This window comes from Microcaecilia unicolor, chromosome 7, assembly GCF_901765095.1.
Source record: "Microcaecilia unicolor chromosome 7, aMicUni1.1, whole genome shotgun sequence".
NCBI lineage: Eukaryota > Metazoa > Chordata > Amphibia > Gymnophiona > Siphonopidae > Microcaecilia > Microcaecilia unicolor.
Window position 1 is genome coordinate 175,723,924 of NC_044037.1, and position 26,315 is coordinate 175,750,238.

Sequence of the window (26,315 nt, forward strand, 5' to 3'; positions counted from 1 at the left end):
CACCTGTGCTGACCGCCATTCCCCAGAGGTTGAGCCCCTAGGTGCGGGTGGCCTGCAGGACTTACGAGACGGAGCTGGAAGCGGGGTGGAGAACGTATCTGCCAGGCAGGCAGCAGGCCAAGAGAGTAATCCAGGTACAGGCAAAGTCAGTAGGCAGGCAGCAGGTCAATAGAGTAATGCAGGTACAGGCAAAGTCAGTAGGCAGGCAGCATGCAAGAGAGTAATCCAGGCACAGGTAAAATCAGTAAGCAGGCAGCAGGTCAAGAGAGTAATCCAGATACAGGCAAAGTCAGTAGTCGGGTAACAGGCAAAGTCAACAAAGAGGGACAAAGTAGAGAAGAAGCAAACTACTGAGCCAAGCATGGAGTCCAGGAAGAGCTCAGCTGATAAAGTGCTGGCGTCTGACAGCAGGAACCAGCAGGGAGAAGGAACAACCATAGGACAAGAGCAGGGGGAGGAGGAACCGGAAGACCAATAGGAGAGAAGCAAGGGAAGCCAGGCAGAGGGAGAGCAGACACAGGTGCATGGAAGCAAAGCAATCAAGGAGCCTGGAAGCCAGGCAGAGAGACACAGGTGCATGGAAGCAAAGAAATCAAAGAGCTTGCATCCACCGTCTCTCTGAACAAACCCAGAGAAGAACTACTGTGCCAGTCAAGTGTGCGTGTTGCTGGGAGCCCGCGCAGCCTGAGGACGCCGCTTGCGTTGAGGTAGGGGACATGACACGTTCTCTGCATGGTATGTATGTTTACTCACAGACGAGCTCCCCATTTCACCAAACGTGAGCAATTATCTGGCTCTTTCACAGTTTCCACCTCAAGGGGTGTAATTTTTCTTTGTTCATCAGCCACTGTGCTGTAGAGACGTTCTAAAGGATCACCTTTGCAATGGGCATCTACATGAAAAACAGTAACATTAGTATTATATACATAATTCCAAATATCTTGCCACAATTCTCTGCCCCACAAATCCTTAATATAAATTTGCCAATTATTTTTGTTCCAAGTAGGTAGCCAAGTGGCTAATCTATTTGCCACAGACCATGAGTTAGTATATACATAACATCCCAAATTCTCAATTTTCAAAACCATATAAACAACATATAACTCTGCATATTAACTACTTCCTCCTCCACTGCATTCTAATGTCCTATAGATAGCTACGCAGTATCTACTTAAACCCAATAACATGCTAGCAGCTCTTTCACAAAAGAAGTGTACTTTCTTTTCTACTTCTGGCAGCTTACGGTTCTAAAACCCTAGTGGTACTCAATTGTTTTGTTTTTTGTCAAAGGCTCTAATTAGCATAATTTTCATTCATTAAGACACTTAATTCTACTTTTCCTAATTGCACTGGCCACAAATCTAAAGCAATCTGTGCTGTCTGCTGCACTGCCTCAAAGGCCTGTTGCTCTTTTTCCCACCACTCAAGGTCATATTTTTTCCTGATTACCCAGTGCTAGAATTATACTTGAGTGAGGTATGTGCTGCTTTCAAAAAGCTGAATAATCCAATAAATCATTGTGCCGCCTTCTTTTTACAGAGAGGAACAAATTCCAATGCCTAAAAAATTCACTGTCTGGGACGGTCCTTAAATCTTATTAAGATTTATCTCCTATCCCTTGCCCTTTAAATGTGCAATTAATGACTCTAAATGAGTCTAAACATCCCCCTATGTATTCCCTTAAATCATAATATTTATGTACTTTCTTTTTGTTAATTTTCTCTCTTCGCTTCTTATATTTATCAGTCAGTAACTTATTCTGACATTAAGCGTTACATTTTGACTTTTCTTATGCTGTTTATCCCAGCCCCAGTGAATTTTCTGATAAGCAATACTGTTCCTTCTCCCTCTCTATTTTAATTTTTTGCATCCAAAGGCTCTGATTCCTTTAAACAGGAATCCTACTCCTCACATAATCCTGCACATTTTGACCACTCAGTGGCTATAATACCATGTAGTATGCTATCCCAACCTGGGATTTCAACACTTTCCTCTGCATTCCTCTTAAAAAGTGCCAGTCCTTCTACAAATCCCACACCCTCGTCGCCAAAATGTACTGACCTGGTTTTACAGCCTGCCTCACTGCCACAGACTACTCAATAATTACTGTGGATTCTTTTGGATTTGTATTAGGTAAATGAGACTTTTATTAGAGGCTCACTTTAAATGGAGAGTATATAAGTCATTATTGTCTAAGATATACAATGATTAAGATATATACACAATGATTAAGCTGAAGAGAAGCAATAATACCTATCTATGGTTGAAAAGAAACAATCATTACATCACTGGTCATGCATCACTAAATCCAGGTTTCCTTATCAGCGAAGCTAGGAGTCTATTGACCAGACAAGAAGCAATAATAAACAATCATCATATACATACATTACTGATCCTATTTCACTACATCCAGGCTCTTGTCATCAGCTGGAGGGGCCCCGTTTACAGCGAAAGCCAGGAGTCTCTAGACCAGGAAATACAATATTCTGCGCAGTACATACGTTTACTCACAGAAGAGCTCCCAATTTCACTGGCAAAGATTCCCCTTTTTATTAGGATTAGAACTCATTTTCAGAGTTAAGGTAAATTACAGAATGCTTGAGAATTTCTCTGTTTAGGTAAACAAGCCATAATGTGGGAATGTGGTCACATGTTTCTCTGTGCAGTTGGCCAGCCTGAACTCGAAACATGCTCCACCTCCCCTCTCCCTGCACATACCAAATTAATTAGAGCCATGTCTTATCTTCTTCCACATTCCAAATCATTTTCACACAAACAGAATTACTTTTAATCAAAAATACAGATCCAGAGTGCACTATCGGTCACTCAGACAGAGTTGAAAAGCAATCTTTAAAATCCTTTACAACAGCCCAGGCTATGACCCTGCATTGTTTATCATTGAATCTTAGCTGCCAAATTCTGGACCATTTTTGAAGCTTTGCTAGGTCCCTCTTCATGTTATCCATGCCATCAGGGGTGTTTACTCTATTGCAGATTTTGGTATCATCTGCAAAGAGGCAAACCTTACCAGACAGCCCTTCGGCAATATTACTTACAAAAGTTTTAAAAATAATTGACCCAAAAAACAAACTTTATGGTACACTACTGGTAATATCCCTTTACTCAGAGTGAGCTCCGTTTACCACTATCCTTTGTCACCTTCCACTCAATCAGTTCCCAACCCAGTCAGTCACTTTAAGGCCCATACCAAAGTTGTCAATGGCTTTGCTAAAATCTAAGTACAACGCATATAGTGCTCTCCCTCGATTCAGCTTCCTGGTCATCCAGTCAAAGAAATTAACCTAATTTATCTGACAATACCTGCATCTATTTTAATCATGCTTCTTTGGGTCCTGCAATCCATTGGATTTCAGAAACATCACTGTTCTCTGCTTTAGAAGTGTTTCCATTAATTTACTTACCACAGAGGCAGATTAACTAGTCTATAGTTCCCAACTTCCTCCTTACTTCCACTTTTCAGTCCTTTGGGACCACTCCTGAATCTAGAGAACCTTTGAAAAAGTCAGACAGCAGAGCTGCCAGAACTTTCCCAAGTTTGTTCAGTATCCTCAGATGTATGCCATCCGGTCCCATCGCTTTGTTCATATTTAGTTTAGCTAGCTCCTCACGAACACAGTCCTCTGAAAATTGTTCATGGTCTACCACACTTCATTCCTATTTGTGTTTGTCTTCTGCAATTCTACCTTATCCTTATCACCTTCTGCATATTTCCCCCTCTTCGCTTTTGAGTCTTACTGCCACTTTTGCACTTCCTCCTATCACAAACATATCTAAAAAAGTCTTGTCCTCCTATTTTGTCTTGCATAACTTATAGTATTTTATAAGTCGGGTGTCTAACTGGGACGCATGGCCATACCTCTTCTTCACTTTATCTATGTGTATGCTTCTTTGCATTTGCACACCATAGCATTTATGTGCATTCTTTCAGAATAGTACTTAACATATGTAAGTGCTACTTTTTGTCACACACACCCACGCAAAGGTGCGCTTAGTTATTGACTTGCCCTTCACCTATTGGGTGGCATGGGACAGGGACCTTTAAATGAAATCAGATGAAGCAGACCAGGGGAAATAATTAATTTAGTGAGTCATATGTCTGTTTCTACTCAAGTTAAGGAAAACAGGTACAAACTTATATATTGTTGATATTTAACCCCAGAAAGGCTGGAGAGGTTGCTCTGTGGCAGGAATACAATGTTATATGTGATGTGGAGGTCAGAGCTCATTCTTCTACATTTGGTGAGAGTGTCCCAACATACAGCTTTATTGGAGAGATGCACATTGAGAGATTCAGCATGTTTTTTTAATCTATGGACTTGGTCCCTGCAGAGTATGTGGATTAAAAAATAACCCCTACAGGTATTTCCCTTTGAAAATCACCTTGTAGGAATTATAGGCCCACAATCACTACCGGCTCGCTAAAAATTACCCTTCTGATGTTTAGCTTCTGAATTTCAAGGGCATAAGTTTATTAATATCTCAGACTAATAACTTTGACCACTGATGATTTTCTTCATCCTCTGAATTCTCTGAAATGAACATGCTCTCATATACATTTGAGAGCTTCTGGTTTCCTCATCCAGGATTTTCAAGGCCATGCTTCTTATGTTATGCAGTAACTTTCCCATGATTTGTTAACACGGAATAGTACTTTTCCTTAACTTGCATTAACCCTTTTTCTTTTTACAGATTACCATGTGGGACTTGGCCAGTGGGAAACTCTTAAGATCCATAACAGATGCCCACCCTCCAGGAACAGCAATTTTGCACATCAAGGTACTAAATATAAAGTAGTCTCTTCAGCCAAGTGTATGCCATGAAGCATCTTAAAAAATTTGGTATCTTAAATTTTTGCTTTTATGTGGCAATTTCTATAACAGGGAATCAATTTCCAAAAATTCAAGTATCTTATAAGGGCAACATATGTATATATATGCCTTTATAAAATAGGCTCTCAATTATCTCCAGTAGTGCATTTACACCTACTCTGAAGCAGATGCAACTGTGTGTGTACTTTTCGTTATTTACATGCATACCTTGCATCTTCACTGCTTGGAATCATCTGTATACAAGTTCTGTAAAAATACTTGTGCTCTTGTTAGCATGATTATTTGTATACACTGTCACTTGTGCAATTTTGGAATAGCCACTTTCCAATTCAGAAACCTTGAGTGCCATGGGACCTCAATGTGTTAACCCTTGTATCTCTCCTGAAACAGCTATTTGAGCCAAAGAAATCCATATTACTAAAACAGTTTCCCCCAGAAACTGCTGTTTCTAGTAGTGATTATTTTGACTAGAAGCATAAGTAAACTTCAAGCATTGATCGCCTGTGAACCAAAGGCTCATTTTCAAGCAGTATAATCGATCACACAAATGGGTGATGTCATCACTCAGTGGCAGGATGAAACAGCTCTCCCAGACGTACTTGCCCCCCCCCCCCCCCCAGAGGTCGCCGCCGCCGCTCCCCCTCCCCGGCATTGAAATCAGAACTTTATGCAGCCCTGGCCCCCCTCCCTTCCTTCCTTCCTTGAAATGACAGCTTCCCCGCCTCCCTCTGTCTGCTACCGGGCCCTCACAGCGCCTCTCACTTCCGTGTGAAGGTGCTGCACCAGCAGCAACAGCTGATTGCCTCTCTGGACTTCCCTCCTTTCCTCCCTGGCCCACCCTCGTCTGACGTAAGTAACTAACTTACGTTAGACGAGGGCGGGCCAAGGAGGAAAGAAGGGAAGTCTGGAGAGGCGATCAGCTGTTGTTGCCGGTGCAGCGCCTTCACACGGAGGTGAGAGGCGCTGTGAGGGCCCGGTGGCAGACGGAGGGGGGAGCAGTGCATGCATGTGACGAAAATATAAACAAAATATATTATTTCTGTCTGACTCTAAATCAAAAGTTACTTGAAGAATAGTTCAGTTATAACTTCCAAAGAGCTCTCCAAAAATTCAGTTAGATTTAATTCAGGTTGAAGATTCACTGATGAAGTTTTCAAAAAACCCGTTATATATTGGGCTCTGACTAGGGGTGGAAAACCCTCTTTCGGAATTTCCAGTATTTCACAAAAATATCTTTTCATTATTTCTAATTCAGGAATTAATGGCGATTTAGGAAACTTTGAGAGTCTCAGATTATTCCTTCTTCCATGATTATCTAAATATTCAAGTTTTCAAGCCTGAATATCTCTCTCCCTGGTGACTGTCGATAAAAAACTCTTCAGTTGTTTAATTTCAGCTTCTAGTGAATCAGATTTAGTTACTTGAAGATCCATTTTCCCAGACACAACCTGGTATGATTGTTTTAAGTCAGAAACCTCTCCCCTAAAGGAGTTAGTTACCTGAAGAAGGGAGCATTTCAAGCCTTGAATTGCATCCCACAATGACTCCATAGTCACCACAGCTGGTTTCTTAAAACCAATACCATTAGAAGCAGCTCCCAGGTTAAAGAGAAAGGAAGGCTGATCAACCTGCATACCCTCAGGTGTTCAAATTCCTGAGGTCGAGGCAGCGACAGGACCTCCTCTTGCAGCTTGAAAGAGCAACTCCATTTCGGGCGTCTCACAACGCTGCGCTTCAGCTGACGCCAAACTGCTTCCGCTTCATGGGGGAGCTGCACTGGAGAGAGGGCTAAGTGAAATTCCCTCTATGCTGTGATCACCGCGAATCTAACTGAAGCGGGTGCCGGCTCTTCTACCGCTTGAACTCTGAATCTCTCCAGAGTAGTCTGGCGCAAGGTAGGATTTTGTAGGGATAGAGGAGGAAAAAGCCCTGGATTTCCCTTTTCTTTTTCCCATGTCCATCAAGGGGAAAGACTCCAATACACCAGGCAAAATCACAAGTACCTGGCAAAAACCCAAATCATGGCAACACTCCATACTACAAATCCCAGGGCAAGCAGTTGCTTCCTATGTCTATCTCAATAGCAGACTTTTCCTCCAGGAGTTTGTCCAAACCTTTTTTAAACCCAGATAAAGTAACTGTTTTTACCACATCCTCTGGCAAAGAATTCCAGAGCTTAACTATTCGTTGAGTGAAAAAATATTTTCTCCTATTTGTTTTTAAAGTATTTGCATGTAACTTCCTTCAGTGTCCCCTAATCTTTGTACTTTCGGAATGAGTAAAAAAAATTGATTTCATTCTACTCGTTCTACACAACTCAGAATTTTGTAGACCTCAATCATATCTCCCCTCATCTGTTTCTTTTCCAAGCTGAAGAGCCCTAACCTCTTTAGCCTTTCCTCATACTAGAGGAGTTCTATCCCCTTTATCATTTTGGTCGCTCTTCTTTGAACCTTTTCTAATTCTGCTATATCTTTTTTGAGATACGACGACCAGAACTGAGTGTGGACACACCATGGAGCAATACAAAGGCATTATAGTATTTTCGGTCTTATTCACCATCCCTTTCCTAATAATTCCTAGCACCCTGTGTGCTTTTTTGGCCACCGCCACACACTGAGCAGAAGATTTCAGCATATTATCTACAACGACACCCAGATCTTTTTCTTGAGTGCTGACCCCCAAGGTGGACCCTAGCATCAGGTAACTATGATTCAGATTATTCTTTCCAATGTGCATCACCTTGCATTTGTCCACATTAAATTTTATCTGCTATTTGAATGCCCAGTTTTCCATTTTCCTGCAATATTTCACAGTTTGCACGTGTTTTAACAACCTTGAATAGTTTTGTATCATCTGCAAATTTGATCACCTCACTCATCGTCCCAATTTCCATATCATTTATAAATATGTTAAATAGCATCTGTCCCTGTGGCACTCCACTGTTCACCCTCCTCCATTGAGAGAAATGACCATTTAACCCTACCCTCTGTTTTCTGACCAATAACTAATTCCTAATCCACACCAGAACCTTGCCTCCTATCCCATGACTCTAATTTTCTCAGGAGTCTCTCATGAGGACCTTTATCAAAAGCTTTCTGAAAATCTAGATACACTATATCAACTGGCTCACTTTTTATCCACATGTATTCACACCTTCAAAGAAATGAAGCAAATTGGTGAGGCAAGATTTCTCTTGGCTGAACCCATGCTGACTCTGTCCCATTAAACCATGTTTGTCTACGTGTTCTGTAATTTTATTCTTTATAATAGTTTCCACTATTTTACCCGGCTCCGAAGTCAGGCTTACTGGTCTATAATTTTTCAGATCATTCCTTGAACCCTTTTAAAATAACAGCATCACAGTGGCCACCCTCCAATCTTCAGTTACTATGGACAATTTTATTGACAGATTGCATATTACTAACAGCAGATCAGCAATTTCATGCTTGAGTTCTTTGAGTACCCTTGGATGTTTGCCATCCGGTCCAGTTGATTTAGTACTCTTTAATTTGTCAGTTTGGCTCAGTACGTCTTCCAGGTTCACAGAGATTTCTTTCAGTTCCTCTGTATCATCACCCTTTGAAACTATTTCTGGTACTCCGGACTTGGTGAAATGTCTGTACGTCAGTTGGGTGCAAGGCATACTTCCAATTACAACTCTGGCCCCATCTCCTCACTCAAGAAATCTCTGTATGTTGCTTAAGTATGGTCCACACTGCATGTTGCAGCCAGGGATGACTGGCCTGCTAGTGTGTTAAAGTTTCAAGTTTTTTTGTTTTAGATATCATGAGCACCATTGCTTCACTATTTAAATACTGAACATTTCAGGCTGCTTGATACCCTTAAGGGGCAAATTACTTGGAACTATTTTTTCTCTGTCTCCTTCCACTGGTAGGTGAACGTAACCCATTAGTCTAGATTGGTCTAGTAGGACAAAAGAAAATATCAGATAAGACATAATTTTTCCTTCTCTGTTTTCTGTCTGCCCACTTATTTTATACCCTCTTACTCTTCAGTCCTCCACCTATATTTCACTTGCATATCAACTTTCTTCTCCTCCTCTTACCTCCTAGCTCTCCTGTCTCACACTATCCGTTGCCTCCTATTCTCTTCTCTTTCATTTATTGTCCATTGTTACACTTCTAACCTCTGTACTCACCATCCTCTTCTCACTCATCTGATTGAAAACACCCATGGTCTCTCCCACATGATTCCACTATGCCGAGCAGCTCCCCTTTGCCCCCCTTCCCAAACCTTTTGCAGCGCAGCATCTCCCTGTCCCTCTGTCTCTCTACCCTTATTGTCCAGCATTTCCCTGTCCCATCTTCCTACCCTTCACCCCTATGGTCCAGCAACTCCGTCCCCTCTCGCTTCCCTTCTGCATCTATGGTCCAGCAACTCCCTGTACCCTCTCCCTTTCCCTCCATCTCTGTGGTGCAGCAATTCCATGTCCCCTCTCTCTCCACTCTTCACCTTATGGTCCAGCAGCTCCCTTTCCCCTTTCTCCCCCCCCCCCCCAAAAAAAAAAGTTGCAGCTTCAATATTCAGCAGGGCAGCAACTCCCAGTGGTGTGCTCCTTCTTAGGTTTTGTAAGTGGCAAATTGTGCATTGGAAATGCAAGCCTGCTAAGTGCAGTTTACCACCTACACAACCCAGGAAAGAGAATGGCATCGGGATTTGTGCAGCGTGATCTTCTCCTGTGGGTCCAACTCCTGTCTCCCTGTGTTTCCTCCATTCCCCCATAGTTCAGGATGTCTCTCCCTCCCTCCATAGTCCTTCATCTCTTCCCCCCACCCCCATGAGTCCATCAATCGGTCAAACTGCAAGTGGGCTGACCTGGCATCTCTCCACTGTTGGGTGCTGACAATAATTTGCTGTTTATGCGAGGGTGGAATGCAGCAAAGGAAAGGTGCCAGGTTGGCCCAATTACAGCTACCACTTTCAGTAAAAGGGGTAAAGAGGTAAGTTGGGGACTGGGGGGGGGGGGTGCTGGGGAAGAATGAGGGGAAAGTGCTGGACATGTCAGGAGGGAAAGGAAAAGAGACCCTACTGCTATCTTTATTACAAAGAAAAAAACATGCTGCTCTGTTCTCGTGACATACTTGCCGTTTGCTTCCGAGTCCCAACACAGCTGAACTAATTTAATGCATCAGCTACAACTTGTTTCACCCTTATTGCCACATGTCCAAGTGGACTAACATGGCAGCCCTAAGGAGGCTAGGGCTTTTCAGCTTGGAGAAGAGACGGCTGAGGGGAGACATGATAGAGGTATATAAAATAATGAGTGGAGTGAAGCATCTGTTCACGCTTTCCAAAAATACTAGTACTAGGGGGCATGCGATGAAACTACAGTGTAGTAAATTTAAAATAAATCGGAGAAAATGTTTCTTCACCCAACGCATAATTAAACTCTGGAATTCGTTGCCGGAGAACGTGGTGAAGGCGGTTAGCTTGGCAGAGTTTAAAAGGGGGTTAGACGGTTTCCTAAAGGACAAGTCCATAAACCGCTACTAAATGGACTTGGGAAAAATCCACAGTTCCAGGAATAACATGTATAGAATGTTTGTACGTTTGGGAAGCTTGCCAGGTGCCCTTGGCCTGGACTGGCCGCTGTCATGGACAGGATGCTGGGCTCGATGGACCCTTGGTCTTTTCCCAGTGTGGCATTACTTATGTACTTGTGCTATAGAACTGACTGAGAGGATTGAGGAGAGAGTGCATGGGAAGGGTTGCACATACTGAAAACTTTTTACACTAGTTCAGACTCCTGGGAGAGCTGTTCTGTCCCGACATCTACTATAATAAAACTCACCCTCAACGTTCTGAGGACACTGACGTCAGTGAAGCCAAGCCCTGACTTCCTTCAAAAAGGTTTGAAGGTTCGTGGTGGTGAAGCCACCAAAATCGCTCCGGGCCCCCTCCTCGAAGGCGGAGCTATGGCAGAACAACAAAGGGGTTGGCAGGGAGGGAGGCAGGGAGGCGGGGGGTGGGAAATCGCTCCGGGCCCCGCCCTCGCGTCAAACGTTATGACGTTCGGGGCGGAGCAATGGCAGAACAACGAAGGGGTTGGCCAGGGAGGGAAGGGGGGATGTTGGCGACGAAAACCTTGCTAGTGCCCGTTTCATTTGCTCAGAAACTGGCCTCTTTTACTAGTAGTTCAATATTACCCACTTGTGTGCCTGAATTAATCTTGCTGTCTATGGAAAACATCTGTTATAGGTAAGCAACCTTGCTTTTTCTGCCTGTAAAATATGCTTTACATATGGCAAATCATTTATAAAATTACTCCCTTAGGGAGAATTGCCCCGGGTGTTGCACATTTAAAAAAGTATATGCAGTCCATAATAAAAACCGTTGAAACATAAAAAAGTATATTCAGTCCAATAAACCATATACTTTTATATGACTCGCATATAGAGGTTCTCAGGTGTGGAGTTTGGGTTGAGTGCAGATGGAAGTCATGATTTACATATGATTATAAAATATGCATGTTTGTGCAAACATTTATGCCTGCTCCTAAGCAGGAGTAAATGTTTTGTGGTTTCAGTCTGGGTGTGATTTCTTCCACTTTATATAGGCACCTATGTTTTTTTATAAAATAGGTCTGATATAGGTTCATACTTGGCCTTCACACATAGACAACATGTTATAAAATAACCCTCTTTATGGGATCATTTGGAACTTTAACTCTCCAGCTTGTTCTTTGTTCATACCATGGTACAACTAAAAAAATGCTTTGAGATTTGTCTACAAACACTATCGCTAAGTAATCCAATGAAGAAATACATATGGAAATATACAGGACAGAGGTCAGATTGTTTTAAGTAAAAAAGAAAATGTTTTGGATGAAAACGCAATCTAGTTATGTAAATGTGAATGCTAATCCCTTATAAGCAATTGAAAAAAATGGAAGCACAGCGTGGCAGATTTTTGTGGTGAGCTAGTATTTTTCCTGTTTTTACAAAACGAAATATCTTTTTACTTTATAATCAGTAAGCATTGGGATATGAATTATACAAGTTATGTTCATCCTCCTGAACACAAGTAGAGATGGAGGAAGAGATAAAATGTCCTTATGGCTTTTGTTATCACTCCTGTCATCTTACTCTGGTGGTATATAAGAGGAAGAAAAGGAGAATAGAGGTGCTTTCATGGAAGAAGTGGCACCTCTGTTCCCCTACTAGATAGTATTAATAGAGATAAAACATTTGCAGTCAAATTAGTATCCTCTTCAACCAGTCTTTATTTATTTTTTATTTATTTGTTGCATTTGTATCCCACATTATCCCACCTCTTTGCAGGCTCAATGTGGCTTACAATACATCATGAACAGTGTAAATGAGAAGAGAATAGGCAATTGGTATTACAGAGGATTTTGGGTTACATGATAATGATAAAGCATAATAGTAAAATAACAAGAAAACATTTAAAGATAATTCTAGGTACATGTGGGGGATTTCACATGTGATGATCTTAGTGATATGTCTTGTTAAAGAAATGAGTCTTCAGTAGTTTGCGGAAGCTGGTTAGTTCGTAGATCGTTTTTAGGTTGTGCGGCAGTGCGTTCCAGAATTGTGTACTCATATAGGAAAAGGTTGATGCGTGCATTAGTTTACATTTTAGACCTTTACAGTTGGGGAAATGAAAATTAAGGAATGTGCAAGATGATTTTTTAGCATTCCTGGGTGGTAGGTCTATCAGGTCTGACATGTAGGCTGGGGCATCACCATGGATGATTTTGTGAACTAGGGTGCACACCTTGAACGTGATGTGTTCTTTGAGTGGGAGCCAGTGTAGTTTCTCTCATAGGGGTTTAGCACTTTCATATTTTGATTTCCCAAATATGAGTCTAGCTGCAGTGTTCTGGGCTGTCTGGAGTTTTTTGAGTATTTGCTCTTTGCAGCCAGCGTAAAGTGCATTACAATAATCTAGATGACTGAGTACCAATGATTGAACCAATTTACGGAAGACGGTCCTTGGGAAGAATGGTCTTACTCTTTTTAATTTCCACATTGAGTGGAACATCTTTTTGGTTGTGTTTTTCGCGTGATTTTCTAGTGTTAGGTGCCGATCAATAGTAACTCCAAGAATTTTTAGGGTGCCCGAGATTGGTAGGTTCAGTTTTGGTGTATTGATGGTGGTAAATTTGTTCGAGTTGTGTTGAGAGGTGAGTATTAGACATTGGGTTTTTTCTGCATTAAGTTTCAGCTGGAATGCATCTGCCCATGAATGCATGATATGTAGACTTTGGTTGATGTCGTTTGAAATTTCCTTTAAGTCTTGTTTAAATGGGATGTAGATCGTTACGTCATCAGCGCATATGTATGGGGTTTTTTTTTGTTTGTTTTTGTTACATTTGTACCCCGCGCTTTCCCACTCATGGCAGGCTCAATGCGGCTTACATGGGGGCAATGGAGGGTTAAGTGACTTGCCCAGAGTCACAAGGAGCTTGAGGTTTTTGTTTGATAGTAGTTTGGCCAAGGGTATCATCATTTGGTTGAATAAGGTTGGTGAAAGGGGGGATCCCTGTGGAACTCCGCATTCAGGTGTCCATGTGGCTGATGTAATTGAGTTTGATGTCACTTGATATGAGCGTGTGGTTAGGAACCCCTTGAACCAATTGAGAACGTTACCTCCGATTCTGAAGTATTCGAGGATGTGTAGTAGAATTCCATGATCAACCATGTCAAAGGCGCTAGACATGTTGAATTGTAGAAGTAGTATGTTCTTGCCGGTTGCAATCATTTGTTTGAAATTAGTCATGAGCGTAACTAGTACTGTTTCATTACTGTGGTTAGAATGGAATCCTGACTGAGAGTTGTGTAATATTGAGAACTTGTTTAGATAATTAGTGAGTTGTTTGGTCACCATCCCTTCTGTTATTTTGGTTATTAAGGGAATGGATGCTACTGGTCTATAGTTGGTTAGCTCACTAGCATTTTTCTTTGCATCTTTGGGTATGGGGGTGAGTAGGATGTTTCCTTTCTCATTCGGGAAAAGTCCATTTTGTAACATAAAGTTCACGTGTTTCGTTAGGTCTGTTATAAATTGTTGAGGGACCGATATCATAAGGTTGCTTGGGCATATTGCCTCATCCCCTCTGTCTGAGGACCATTGCTCCATGACAATGTTTCCAACCCTGTTAAATCTGTGACTGAAAAAAGACAGCCAGTGGCTTAACACAGGTTGTGCCACTTACCTGAGACTAGCTTTTTTAAAGACCATAATGTTTGATTTTCTATATGCATGCCAAATTTAGCTTTTAATGCCATCTAGAAGTGCCAAAAAAGCATAACAGACGTGTGAAATATATATCTATATGTCTATAGATATAAATATAGATAGAGCAGTATTAATTCACAGTCTGGATCAGCAATGCTGGCATATGTTAGCCAAGCAGAGCACTTCTGTAAACCAAAGACTGACACACACACATACAAATGTAGATGTTTATGTTCACTCCCTTCTCCTCCCCCCACAGAAGCGTAAAATAAATATTTGCGTTTGCTCCATTTTATTGTCTATTTGTTGTATTTTATTCCATAAGCAAGAGTTAACCAATGAACTAAATTGCTAAACCAAGCTGCAATTAACTTGCTGCTTGTAAAATCAAGTGAATCGCTGATATTTGTCTTTAGAATATTGAATGTGGATATCACAGTTCACTAATATGCTCCCCTTATTCCAGATGTTTTACCTTTATGCTTAATCTGTACTGACATTCAATTTCATGAAGCAATAGTTTTAAAAGTAAAGCAGGCAAAGATTTATAATCTTATCTTTGTCTCTGTGCAGTTTACAGATGACCCAACTCTTGCCATTTGCAATGACAGTGGTGGCTCCGTGTTCGAGTTGACATTTAAGTAAGGACAAATTATTCTTTTACAGTACATAAGAATAATGAGGATGGAAAGCATGCATGAACTAAAGGAGGTATTTCAGAAGACTAGATGAATTAATGCTGCTGAGATAGAGGGTCTGGGTGGCTCCATAGATTGATACTGGTCGGAGATGGGTGCATCAGCTGATGAAAAAGAAATGGGACGACACAGTAGACTGGGGCTTAATGTATAGGACATTGTTAGCCTTGATGGGTTATCAGTGATGGGTAGTAATTTTATGGTAGACATAGTGAGACTGGGTCAGTTTTGCACTGTGCTGGAGAACTGTAATTTATGATTCTCATACTAGTAGAAAATAAGTTATTACTGACAGTTTAGATTCATTTTACTAATGGACACATGGTTGCATCTCAGAAAAAGTCACCATGACATTTAACAGTAATTGCCTCTCAGTTTGCATAATGCTTCCATCTCTGATCTGTCGAGTGCAAATGTTCTGTTCTATATCTTTGGACATTTGTGTGGTGCGTTGTCCAAAGTGCTGTTTGGTAATTTACAGAAATGTTTACACAAAAGCCCAGGTGAATGTGAAAATGATCTTGAAAAGCTTTAGTAACAAGGTAAGTTCTCGAACAGTTGTAGAACATGGTGGGTGAATGTAAGAAGCAAATGTTTTGTACTGGTTTTTTTTTTCTAGCAGCAAGAGAAAAAAAGGCTTAAAGGATGATTTGGGGAGAGTTAAAGAAGGATACAGTGCAGTCTAGATTATCCAACATAAATGGGACCTAACCATTGTCAGATAAGTGAAAAGTCTGGTAATTCGGAAAACAGTAGTATCCCCTTAAAAAATGAATGGAAAACATATTTTATAAATACAGGCATATAGGGTACCTGTATTTGAAATACAGTATTGTTTATTAACACTAACCAGCAGCGTGTGAAACCAGAAAACAGGAAGAGAACAAAATGATGTCACCGGGGGGGGGGGGGGGGGGGAGAGGGGGGTTCTGTCGAATTAGCAAAGGTCGGATAATCAAGACTGTACGTATTTGGATCTCTACTTAACTCTATGGATAGTCTGTGATATTCAGCTGTTGTCTGTATAGCTGAGTGGGTTAACAGAGGCTTGAAAAAAGAATAACTGTGTGGATAGCGGCTGAATATCCCTGCTGCCCATAGAGCCAGGGGTGGTGCCATAGATTCCAGTGTTGTATATATGGAATACACTTATATGCTGCAGTTTCGAAAGCTACTGAGAAATCCACCAGTACCAACACAGAGGCAAATCCCCTGTCCCAGTTTCTGTGAAGACACAAGGACTGTCTCTGTTCCATAACCTCTTCTGCTGTCTATGGAAAACATCTGTTACAGATTGGAAACAACGCTTTGTCTTCACCCCACTTCCATATATACTCTTGCCAACAATGAGCAGTCCTTGTCCTAGGCCTCCTTCAGCAAATTGTACTAATATGAACTACTTCTGGAACAATGTCCAGTACAGTAAGTTTTTTTTATTTTAGACTGATACTGTATTAACATCTTATAGTAAAGAAATTGACTGCCTTTCTCTAAACCTCTGACCATGTTCACAGGAGTACAATACTTTCTAAAAATCTTCATACCCTGGTATACTTTTGACTGTTTTACTGTCTCAAAAATGGTATCAGGTGAGTTCCCACCCACCAATTCCCATCTAGGACAATCCCCCCAGGGACAATTCCCACCAAGGACTTTAGTCCCCTCCCCCCCCCCCCCCCCCCCCCCCACACACACACATTTCCCACCCTCCCTAGCCTGTAGCTTCTTTCTTGTATTGGGTCCCATAATTCCTGGCGGTGTTTGTTTGTTTTTTTAAACGGTATCTGAATAAAAGATGTTAGAGCAGTATATGGATGTACACAGAGGACGTATAGTAACAGAATAACTTTTCAAAGGTAGAGTATTAATTTTTTATAAATCGTAATCAATGTGTCATTTTGAGGGGCTGAATTTGGTTGAAACCTAGTTTGGGGATGTGGGGGGGGGGGGGCATTGCCCCTCCCACATGAACTGCATATCTGGAAGGGGAAAGGGATGTCTAAAAGATAATGTTGTTGGCGGGGGTGTGAGGGGGTACTGCCCCCCCCCCCAAACGATGTGGAAGAAAAAAGGGAGGCAGATTATTTATCCTAGTGTGTTTTGTATTTTTTGGGTTGTGGTGGGAATTGTCCAGATGGGAATTGGTGGTTGGGAACTGACCTAGAACCCTCAAAAATATACAAAATGCATTGAAGTAGAGGTTTTTCACAAATCTATACAACATGCTTTACACTTTCACCATAAATGAATAATTAAATAAATATTCCAAATGTAGTTTCCGAGAAATAAATGTGTTGATTGCATAAGTCTTCACAACCCTTGAACTGATGGAAGCCCTTGCAGTAAGCTACGAGTCATTTAAGTTAAGAATCTGTGGGATGGTGCAGTTCTTGCTCAGTCTTCCTGACATGGAGTTCAGTACATATGTTTATTAAACAGTACTGTTTTAATACTGCCTGTTGGTAAGTTTCAAGATTTGGTGTATAAAAGCTGCAAAGTCAGAATAAATGCCAGCTACTAAGCTCCTACCTTAGCATCTTTTTGCTGTTTGTTTCTAAGGGGGGCTGTCTGTTTCATTTGGTCTATTGTTTTGAAAACATTATTTAAGAAAAAGACAAAACGGAGAACATTTTTGACAAACATTTTTACTTGTTATCTGTTGGTGCTTTTTTAGATGGAGAGCCCTTAGCTTACCGGTCTTGTATGTTTTTCCTCCGTTGGGATTCTTGTCTTCACAGAAAATTAAAATATTTAGGGGTTCATTTGTTAATGGTTAACATGTGCTAATGCTATTAATACACCTTATTTATAACCTTGGCCTTGGGGCATTAATACATGTTTAACCACTAGTAAGTTATTGTTACTCCCTTAATGTGAGGTTTATTCTCTGATTACAAGAGCTTATAGGAGGCATTTAGCTCTCCCTTTCCCCTTTTTGGGAGTTCTTCTCTATCACTATATGTAATCATTAAACTGAGTAGCAATTGGTCTGTTATTGCTCAGATCCCTGGCTACATATGATAAAAAAAAGTCTTTTTTTAAATTTTTAATAGGCAACTGTACAGATGTTCCTCCAATGACACATGCAGTATGGGTTATGTGACTTAAATGTATAATAAATTAATTAGCAAACATTGCATCTATGTAATTGTGCTTTTTTGTAAAGTTATTCTGTGGGTTTAAGATCCCTACATAATTGTAGGCTTCCTTACCAACACAGTAATATAATTAAACCCTTTGATGATTGTGTTGTTCAATATTGATTTATAGTTGTGTTGTTTGTCTTCTTATGTATTATGTATGGGTTTTTTTTAAATGCTGCTTAGATTTGTGGATGATGTGGGATAAAAGATAATAAATAAAATTGTGTTGACCTGGTATTGCCTAAAAAGAAGGCAATTAACTTGTTTGTATCAATATTGAACACGTTTAGAGATATAAAGTCCTTGGTTGTTCCATTAGACTTTCTCCTACCGCTCACTGTAAATGTTAGTACTGTTTCATTTTTCTATTGCTTGGTTCTGTGATGGGTATCAGCAAAAGAGAGTCAAATAACCCACTTGATGGCAAGGTTATATAGCTATACAAAATAGACCAGTGTTCGCTATGGAACTGTATTAACTCTTCCACAGGCTCAAACTACTAAATCTAATGGTCTCAGTGGTGTAACTTGCTGGTGTGTCAACTTTACACTGCAAGATTTATAACATCCACCTCCTCATCAACCAATAGATAAAAATATTCTTATTAGATTTAAATTTTAACTTTCCGCTATATAATATACTTATAGCAAAATCCCTCTCAAGGTTAATATTATTATTCATATGGTGTTATTGTAATGGAGTGGAGGAGTGGCCTAGTGGTTAGGGTGGTGGACTTTGGTCCTGGGGAACTGAGGAACTGAGTTCGATTCCCACTTCAGGCACAGGCAGCTCCTTGTGACTCTGGGCAAGTCACTTAACCCTCCATTGCTCCATGTAAGCTGCATTGAGCCTGTCATGAGTGGGAAAGCGCGGGGTACAAATGTAATAAAAATAATAAAAATAAAAAATAAATCTCACCTTGAGTGAGTTTTCAACTCATTGTCGGTTCGGGGACAATAGCACCATATGTATAATACTATTAACCTTGAGAGGGATTTTGCAGTATATTACATAGTGGAAAGTTAAAAATTTCTTATTAGATTTAAATTTTATCTATTGGTTGATGAGGAGGTGGATATTATAAAGTGTAGTGTAAAGTTTATTTAGTTATTTATTTATTTGTTACATTTGTACCCCACATTTTCCCCCCTATTTGCAGGCTCAATGTGGCTTACATAGTACCATGTGGCGTTAGTCACCTCTGGTGATGAAACAAATACAAAGTGATGTAATTATCAGAGGTTCATGTGTTACAAACACATTAGGAGAATTGAAAAGAAGAAGGGTTATAAAGTGTTCATTATGGCTTTGGTTTCGTTGTGCTGCTAGGCTCAGGCACCTAAATTGGATCAGTAGGGTATGCCTTTTCGAACAGGTTGGTCTTCAGTGATTTCCGGAAGCTAAGGTGGTTGTACATTGTTTTTATGGCTTTCGTTAGTGCATTCCACAGTTGCATGCTTATATAGGAGGAGCTGGATCTGCAAATTGATTTGTACTTGAGTCCTTTGCAGCTAGGGTAGTGAAGATTTAAGTATGTTCATGATGGTCCGATGATGTTTCTGGTTGGCAGGTCTATAAGGTCGGTCATATATCCCGGGGCTTCGCCACAGATAATTTTGTGGACCAGGGTGCAGACTTTGAAAGTTATACGTTCCTTGATTGGGAGCCAATGCAGTTTTTCTTGGAGGGGTTGACACACCAGCAAGTTACACCGCTGAGACCATTAGATTTAGTAGTTTGAGACTGTGTAAGAGAGAGTGTAAGGGTTATATAGCCTGCATGACTGCTAGTTTCATGTAATGGAATCATAATAATATGGAGTAACTTTAATGGAAATGATGCTTGAAAATCCAGAGCAAGCTGTGACTTTTGGTTGTAGCTGATATTTAACATTGGCCAGCAGTTGTAGTACAGTATGTGCTTTTTTAAATTTTTTCCCAGGAGGGTCATGGGAGTGAGAACATGTGACTCTCGGTGCCTTTTCAGTGGTTCCAAGGGTGAAGTTTGCTGCATTGAGCCCTTGCATGCAAAGGCAGAGCTAAGAGATCATCCCATCACTCAGTACTTTTTATTGGCTATGGCATCTTTAACTAAGGTAATCAGCAATTGGTATGTTAGACTTTAGGACTAAATATTCTCCTACCTGAGCTGTATTCCTTATTTGTCCTCTCATTTTCCCTTGCACTTTTTCCTTTCACTGAACCTGATCCTGTTAAATTCCACCTGTTGAAATCTTGAATTCTTCCACTGTCTTTGGAATAGATTATTTTAATTTTCTTCTTCTTGGCTGTTCTCTACTTTCGTTCTTCATACCGACTTGGTATGTCACTTCCCATTTCTGTTATTTCAATCATTTGTTGCCAGATCCTCAGGTATATTTGTTGTTGTATTCATGTATTTGCAGTTACTCATTCGCCATTGTAATTCTGTTTGCTTTCTTTACTGTTAAGCTCATTTTGGGTTGGTTCTTTCTGTTTTCCCTTGTCCAATTTAGCAATTGCTGTTTGTCTCTGAGTCTTGAAAGTTAATATAGGACATATCTTTGGATAATTCTTAATGCTAGTTCAACAATAGTTAACACAACCTGCTGCAAAGAACCCTGCATTTATCTAAGGCACTCTAAAACATTTGTTTCTTAGACCATCTTAAGTATCCTTGGTTTCCCTACGCTTGGATTTCTATTTGCCAAGAGCACATATTATTGGTTTTTTTTTTAACATGTTTTAAAATTTTCTTTATTGCTTTAGTGGAGTTCTTTCTAGAAATACTAATCATGGTATCCTCAAAAGGTTACAGATTTTTGGTAAAATCAATCACCCATATTTTGTACACATTTTGAGGCATATTTTCAAAGCACTTTGGGAGGCTAAGTTCCATAGGTTTCTATGGAACTTTGGGAGGCTAAGTGCTTTGAAAATAAGCCGTGTGGACTATTAAAGGGTTGGATGCCTTTGAGGGAACGCACATTTTTCTTGAGAGAAGAGGAGGGTAGAGTATCCTCTTTAATAAATGCAGTATCATCTGTGAAGATGAAATCCTTTTTGGGGGAGAGGGACATCATTCCCATCTTGCTGCTTTTTAATTATTCTCTAGATCAGTTAAGTTCAAGAGGATCAATAAAAATGCCATGTTTGAACTCTCGAGTATTGGTCAATATCAGTTTAGATTCTGAAGAACTGCCCAGTAAAAAGAATGCAATATGGAGTGTATAAAAAATATATTCATTTCTGTTCTGCTCATCCAGGTTAGTTCTAAGTGAATTACAGTTAAAACATTAGAAATAATAAATATCACAAACCCACAGAAATAAATAATTCATATTGCTATAGTAAAAACACTAGACTAGAGCAGTCCAGAGTGTAAAGTGCTGATTCTTCTTAAATACGATGGGAGGTTCAGATACTAAGTGCAAAGAATTCATTTATGTAGATATGCTCAGTTCCATGATAACTTTTAAATAATAAAATATGTATTTAATATTTTTCATATTTATTCTATTGCTTTTCCCTAAAGATTTTGGTTATTGGATTGAAGCCGTCTCTTAAAGTCTGGATGACTTTTCCCTATGGTCGCGTAAGTAACAAAACAAAATTTAACAAGTTCATATTATGTCCAAACTAATGAATGTTAGGAAGAAATTATACATAAAGTATATGTCTGTCTTTCTGAAAATTTAATAGAACAGGACCAAATTTGGTGTGTGGCAAAAAACTGGTGCAAAAACACATCAATTAAAAAAATATATGTATTGCCCAGATTGGATCATGGGTTCCAGAGAAATAAGCTCTCCCAAAACTGGCCCAGTGTATTTCTATGGAAGGAGCTGTTCTGCTTCTGTAGCATAAACTTTGACACACTGAAATAGCAGTTAGGCAATTGTTCCTTTTAAACTGTCTCTCTCTTCTTTTTTTACTCTCCTGGTTTCTCTTTCACACATACAAACACAGAGACTGGAAATTATTTTGTGAAATATGCTCCTTATGCTTTCACCATCTTGCTTCTCCCCCATTGCTGCCACACTGCTATTTGTGCTGGTCTGGCTTTCAATATGTATTTAATTTCTTTATTGGAAATTCTAATGTGAAACCTAGTGACTGAACCGTATAGCTTTCTTAATTGTTGCTATGTATGATGATACCTAGTGACTAAACCATATAGTTTGCTTCTGGTTGCTCTGTGTACTGCCTAGTAATGGTAGAAAAGCCCAGCAATTCCTTTTGCTAGGAGATAGTGGCACTCTGAAGTTATAAAATCCATCCTCCGTGGACAAGCAGGCCATTGTATTCTCACAGATGCGTGATGTCATCTGATGGAGCCTTGTGCGGACGCTGACTAGTGATAATACTTAGAACTTTCTAGCAGATGCTGCCTGCTTCATCAGTCCTGCTGAGATTTATAATTATAGTAGGGGTTGGGATGGGAGTGAGGGTGGGAGGGTTTTTCTTCTGTTTATATAAAACTATGGAATACATGTACTACAGCTCTCTGATGTTACTAACTTGCTTTTTGCTGTTTTGGTATTGCATTGTATTTTCATTGAATAAATAAAACTTAAAAAAAAAAGAACTTTCTAGCAGTGTCCACCGTGCATATTCTAGTGTCTTTCCGCCTGACATGTGGGTCCCTCAGTCTTTATTTTTCCACAGAGCAGGGAGGACTTGTGTTCTCCTCATAGTGCATATGTTTCTCTCTTTTACAGTGCCTTCCTGTGCAGGTTTTTTTCCCCATTTTTTTTCAATTTTCTTCAGTTTATTTTATTTCCTTTTTATTTTTTTTCTAGTTTTTTGGCCCTTTAAGTTTCCTTTCTTTTTCGCGAGTTGCTAGGCCCATTTAGATGGAGCACCAACCTTAATTTGAACGCTGCCCCTTTTTCAGCTCACAATTGAGGAGTTTAATTTAGCTGCTATTCTATTCTCGATGTTCCAGAATACCCCCAGTGGCTTCAAAAGGTGTCCTCAGTGTAATCAGGTGATTTCTGTGACGGACCCGCACTCATGGTGTATCAGATGCCTTGTGCCTGACCTTGAGCCTAACTCCTGTTTTCTCTGTTTAAAAATGCGGTTGAGGAAACAGAGGGTGTGGCAGGTCCAACAGGAGAGACTTTTTGGTTCTTCGAAGGCCAGTACATTGTCATTGGCACTGGAAACATTGACCTCGATGGCTGCCAAGAGTTCAGCATCCAATGGGGGTGCACTGGCATCGAGAAGGTCTCCACCTCTCAACATCGGCTGCTGAGAGTAGGCCCTGGGACCGGTCAGCATCGGACCCAACACCGAGGACATGTATGGGTTAGACATCATCCTTGTTGGCACCGAAGGACAGCAGTACTGAGCATTAGGGGAAGCCCAAGAAGCATAAGCATTGGTCCTCATTGATGCATGGTGCCAGAAGCACTGGGACATCGGCTTTGCCGGTATTTGATAAGTACCGGCACCAGGAGGAGTGCCCCCTTCTTTGGAAAAGGTGCCAGTTTGCAGGTCTCCAGACAGTCAGGTCCCTGCTACCAGTTTGGCATTGGCACTTTCTTGGTCTGTCTCTGTCCTCGCTCCCCTGCCTTTGCCGATGCCTTCCTTCGATGAGCGGTTCCGAGCCATGCACAGGCAGGAGCTGATGCAGATGCTACGGTTGCAGTCTGCTTAGGCATTGAGGACACTTGTGCCAACTGCAGATCAACCCCAGAATCTTCCTGAGGCTGCCTGTGCATAAATCTTTGACGCTGGCACCTCAAAGGGTGTTGATATCGACACATACAGTACCACTCTCGACATCGGGGGGGGGGGGAAAGCTTCCCAGGAGTTGGAGAGTAGGGCTGTACCTCAGCGCTCTTCGGGGCATGAACAGGGTTCAACTCAGCCGAGCCAGGCACAGACTCACTCAGCCCAGTCTGAATACAGTGAGGAGTCTGACTGGGACTGTTTATGGGACTTGAAAGGACACTCATTACTTCTCAGAGGAGCAGTCTTATGGGATACCTTCTGATCCCTTTTTACCTTAAGAGAGACATAAATCTGCACCTCTGAGGGTCTCTCTTTCACTGGCTTTGTCAGGGAGATGGCATCTGCCATCCCATTTAAGTTACAGATAGAGGAAGAGTCCAGGGCAACGTGCACTGGGTCTTTCCCTCTGACCCATCCCAAACAGGAAATTGTGTCAGAAGGGTCAGTGCTGCTACTGATGCTGAAGACTTTCTGAAAACTGAAAAGCTAAACTGAGTTGGAAGGGATGGGGGGAGAGAACCGCCGGCCGTGGTCTAGAAGGCGAGGGAGAGATGCCGGACTGCAAGGGAGGGGATTGAGAGAGAACCTCAGGTGATGGGGGATGGGAGAGAGAACCACAGGCAGGGCCAAAAGGGGAGGGAGAAATGCTGGACTGTACACGGAGGGAGGGGGAAATGAGGGAGAAGCCAAATTGAGAGAGAGAAGGATGAAGGGAGAAGATAGAGGGAGAGATATTAGGTTCAGAGAGAGGGAGAGAGAGATGATGAACCTGGGGTGGAGAGGGTGGTGTAAAGGAAGAAAAAGACAAAGGTGTTAGGTGAGGAAGAAGGGGATATAGGAGAGAAGCCGAATTGAGGTAGAGAAGGATGGAGGAGGGGAAGTGGAGGGAGAGATGGGCTTAGAGAGAAGGAGAGAGAGATAATGGACCCTGTGGTGGAGGGAAAGAATAAAAAGAGAGATATTGGATTGTGTGGGGGTGGTGGTTGGGAGAGAGGGAAGAGAGAAATAGAGGTAATGGACCTGGGGGTAGAGGGGAGGAAGGGAGAAAGAGTTAGACCTGGAGGTGGGAGAATGGAAGATATTGCGTCTTTAATCAGTGGCATAGCCGGAGGGGAGGAGAGGGCCCTTGGAGTCCTGAGCCCTCCACTTTGGACTCAGGCCCCTTCCACAGTTGCAGTACCTGTTCAATGGCTGGTGGGATAGCTGAAGCCCCATCAGCCAAAGAAATACACTACCTGAGTCACCAACGCTTGCACTCCCCAAGCATGCTCAGTTTATGCATGAACTGAGCCTTTCCTCATATGAGAGGAGTTCCATCCCATTTACCATTTTGGTCGTTCTTCTTTGAACATTTTCTAATTCCGCTATATCTTTTTTGAGACACAGCAACCAGAACTGAATGCAGTACTCAAGATGCGGTCGCACCATGGAGCGATGCAGAGGCATTATAGTATTTTTGGTCTTATTCCCCATCCCTTTCCTAATAATTCCTAGCATCCTGTTTGCTTTTTTGGCCACCGCCGAACACTGAGCAAAAGATTTCAGCGTATTATCTACAACAAGACCTAGATCTTATTCTTGAGTGCCGACCCCCAAGGTGGACCTTAGCATCAGGTATTTGTGATTCAGATTATTCTTTCCAATGTGCATCACCTTGCATTTGTCCACATTAAATTTCATCTGCCGTTTGGATGCCCAGACTTCCAATTTCCTGAGGTCTTCCTGCAATATTTTACAGTCCGCATGTGTTTTAACAACCTTGAATTAGTTTTGTATCATCTGCAAATTTAATCACATCACTGATCATTCTGATTTCCATATCATTTATAAAAATGTTAAATAGCACCAGTCCAAATACAGATCTCTGCGGCACTCCACTATTCACCCTTTTCTGTTCAATAACCAGTTCCTAATCCACACTAGAACCTTGCCTCCTATCCCATGACTCTTTAATTTTCTCTGGAGTCTCTTATGAGGAAGTTTATCAAAAGTTTTCTGAAAATCTAGATAACACTACATCAACCAGCTCACCTTTATCCACATGTTTATTCACGCCTTCAAAGAAATGAAGCAAATTGGTGAGGCAAGACTTCTCTTGGCTGATCCCATTCTGACTCTGTCCCATTAAACCATGTTTGTCTACATGTTCTGTAATTGTATTCTTTATAATAGTTTCCACTATTTTGCCTAGCACTGACATCAGGCTTACCGGTTTGTAATTTCCCAGATCACACCTGGAACCCTTTTAAAAATCAGCATCACATTGGCCATCCTCCAATCTTCAGTTACAACGGATGATTTTAACGACAGGTTACATATTACTAACAGCAGATCAGCAATTTCATGCTTGAGTTCTTTGAGTACCCTTGGATGTGTGCCATCTGGTCCAGGTGATTTACTACTCTTTAATTTGTCAGGTTCACTGAGATTTTTTTCAGTTTCTCCGCATCATTACCCTTGAAAACCATTTCCGGTACAGGCAGATCTCTTACATCTTCTTCCATAAAGACAATAAAAAAATTCATTCAGGTTCTCCCAGAGTGCCCCTTTTGCTCCCTTGTGATCTATTGTTCCCATGGATTTCCTCACAGGCTTTCTGCTTCTGATTTACTTGAAAATGTTGTTACTGTAAGTTTTAGCCTCTGTGGGAAGTTCCTCTTCATATTCTCTTTTAGTCTTCTT

General features: G+C 41.1%; 1 protein-coding gene across 1 annotated transcript in view; it reads left to right on the forward strand.

The window, feature by feature from the left end:
* The window catches only part of VPS8 (VPS8 subunit of CORVET complex), a 932,181-nt gene that overhangs the window by 170,490 nt on the left and 735,376 nt on the right, over positions 1–26,315 (forward strand). Inside the window, exons 9-12 of the mRNA XM_030209561.1 lie at positions 4,711–4,797; positions 14,649–14,716; positions 19,858–20,011; positions 21,430–21,489. Coding sequence (XP_030065421.1) covers positions 4,711–4,797; positions 14,649–14,716; positions 19,858–20,011; positions 21,430–21,489 — 369 coding nt within the window. The remainder of the gene's footprint in view (positions 1–4,710; positions 4,798–14,648; positions 14,717–19,857; positions 20,012–21,429; positions 21,490–26,315) is intronic.